The sequence below is a fragment of the Naegleria gruberi genome (assembly GCF_000004985.1).
Source record: "Naegleria gruberi genomic scaffold NAEGRscaffold_11, whole genome shotgun sequence".
Taxonomy (NCBI): domain Eukaryota; phylum Heterolobosea; class Eutetramitea; order Acrasida; family Naegleriidae; genus Naegleria; species Naegleria gruberi.
Genome location: NW_003163316.1, coordinates 139,268 through 141,817, shown reverse-complemented (window position 1 = coordinate 141,817; position 2,550 = coordinate 139,268). Strand labels below are relative to the sequence as shown.

General features: G+C 33.1%; 2 protein-coding genes across 2 annotated transcripts in view; both read left to right on the top strand.

Annotated features, from left to right (window-relative positions):
- The window catches only part of NAEGRDRAFT_64673 (subtilisin-like serine peptidase), a gene marked incomplete at both ends in the record, with an annotated part of 6,146 nt that extends 5,622 nt beyond the window's left edge, over positions 1–524 (top strand). The window contains one exon of the mRNA XM_002680008.1: positions 400–524. Coding sequence (XP_002680054.1) covers positions 400–524 — 125 coding nt within the window. The remainder of the gene's footprint in view (positions 1–399) is intronic.
- A 531-nt stretch (positions 525–1,055) lies between these two features.
- On the top strand, positions 1,056–2,126 carry NAEGRDRAFT_31656 (uncharacterized protein; the record flags this gene model as incomplete). Its single annotated transcript, XM_002680007.1, has 1 exon — positions 1,056–2,126. One exon carries the CDS (start codon positions 1,056–1,058, stop codon positions 2,124–2,126), a length of 1,071 nt encoding a protein of 356 aa, XP_002680053.1.
- Positions 2,127–2,550: the final 424 nt, after the last annotated feature.

Genomic DNA, 2,550 nt, shown 5'->3' with positions numbered 1-2,550 from the left:
TTACTTTCTTTCCTGTACTTTCATCATCGTCACTCATTACAGCATCGTTAGATGTAGATAATAATTGAATATTTTTGACCTTGTTTCTCAAAAAATCAAATCTATCCTCTGCCTCTATTGTCTCTTTCAAGTGAGCTGTTGTCACAGTACCAGCATTCTTCTTTTTAGTAATTTTTGATGATGTGACAACTAAATCCTGAATAAAAAGTTCCAAAGCCCTAGATATTAAAATAGGAACAACAGCAGATATTTTACCAATTTCCTCATCTGATTGAATTATTCTTTTGATTTTTGCTACAGCAAATGTTGGTCTATTCTTCTTTTTTCTTGTAGGTGTTGATGGGCACACTAATTTTGTTGGTGTAGTATTATTATTTTGAATGATTGATGATGTTACAGGTTCTGTTGTAGGTGCTTCGGGTTTAGTTGCTGTATCGACAAATAATTCCTTCTTGACTGTATCCGATTTCTTTTTTCTTCCTCTCTTGGCTTGTGTAGTTGTTGTAGAAGGAGAAGCTGTTTGAGCCTGTTGTTGAGGGGGAGCCGACAACATTTGTACAGTCCTTTTTGGTGTATTCTCCAGAGTATTACTTTGAGGCACATTATTCATCAAAATCGTGCCACTTCTTGGTACGGTAGAAGAAGAGGAGGCACCAACATGTGTTGTTGGCAGTGATGATGTATTATTATTAACTCCCGAGGAGGAAGCTGATACTTGAGTGTTTTTCAGCAACGTATTTGTTGGCTTCTTCAATGCTGGCATTTTATTATTAAAAAAAAATAAAAGAAATAAAAAAGAAATTTATTATGATCAAAGTTTCATAATTAATAAATTTATTAGATCCATTAAAACTAACAAATGGAATAGAGAACTATTCTGTAAAACAATGAAAATCTGTACGGACACGTTTTGTTATTTACCTTTTTATCTGGTTGTCAAAACACGAAAATAACAAGAAAAAATGCAATCAAAGATCAATTACATTGGAGGCTTGTTATTGATTGCTCCGCTTCTTTACATGTTCTTGACACACGAAGTGTTGAGAAGTAATTACATGATACAAATATCTATTATTATTAGTTTGATCGGATATGCTGTAACTTTATTTATGATACCTTCTATCAAGGGTTTGAATGAAAAAGCTGGCTTGGCTGGAAAGGATTTGAATAAGGGCGAAGAAGGAGCTAAAACTAAAGTACCAGAATCACTGGGTATTGTTCCGGGAGTTGTTTATATTGTTTGTGTTTGTTTCATCCAAGAAATGTTCCAAGACAAGGCCCAACATGATCTTTATATTGCTGGATTATTCTGTACTTGTTTTATGCTTTTCCTTGGATTTGCTGATGATGTATTGGAGTTAAAATGGCGTTACAAATTGATTCTCCCAACTCTCGCTGCTCTTCCTCTCCTCACAACTTATTCTGGATTGACTTCAGTAGTCATTCCAAAGCCTTTGAGAGCATTCCAATTCTTTGAAAGTATTGCCACAACTGTTGGAGACAATTATTGGATGTTGGAACTTGGTATCCTTTATAAGGTTTATATGTGTTTAGTTTCAGTCTTTTGTACAAATACTATCAATATTTTGGCTGGTATTAATGGATTGGAAGTTAGTCAATCTATTGTCATTGGTCTCTCAATTTTATTACATAACTTTGTTGAATTTGAAGCTGGAAATGAACAACACTTATTCTCCATTGTTTGTATCATTCCATTCATTGCTGTAAGCTTTGGATTATTGTACTATAATTGGTATCCAAGTGAAGTCTTTGTTGGTGATACCTATACTTATTTTGCTGGCATGATTCTTGCTGTTACTGGTATCATGGGTCACTTTAGTAAGACTTTGATGCTTTTCCTCATTCCACAAATATTGAACTTTTTAATATCCACTCCACAACTGTTCGGAATAATACCTTGTCCTAGACATCGTATTCCTAAATTCAATCAAGCTACAGGAAAATTGGAAAGTAGTAAGAATTGGACACTTTTGAACTTGATTTTGGAAATTACTGGACCAATGAAAGAGAGCACACTCACCATTATTATGGTTATCTTCCAAGTAACATGTTGTGCTATTGGATTTTTCATTCGTTATCGTTTGAGTACTTATTATTATGATTAAGCTTTTATTTCAAGTTCTTGTGACAAAATATTTACAAAATAATAATTTACAAATTATTGATTAGATGGTGATTCATAAACTCCATATTTTCTTTCAATCCATTCAATATCCTGTTTAGCACGTTCAATGATTTGGTGAGCACGTTCATCATTTTCCGATTTGTGATTAACAAAATGTTGATAGGCATAATTCCGATAGTATGATCTAGTTTCTGGTGGTAATTTTCTTACCGTTCTCAAAACTTTGACAAACAATTTGAGTGCTTCAATGTTCTTTTCTGTCATTTTTTTTAATTGAATCAATATTCTAATGATAAACAAGAATGATTGTTTTTCAATTCAACACTGACACAACAACATGCCTTACAAAATTTCATAGTGTCTCCCAANTCAAAAAAATTGTATTACTTGTTGCCTACGATTAG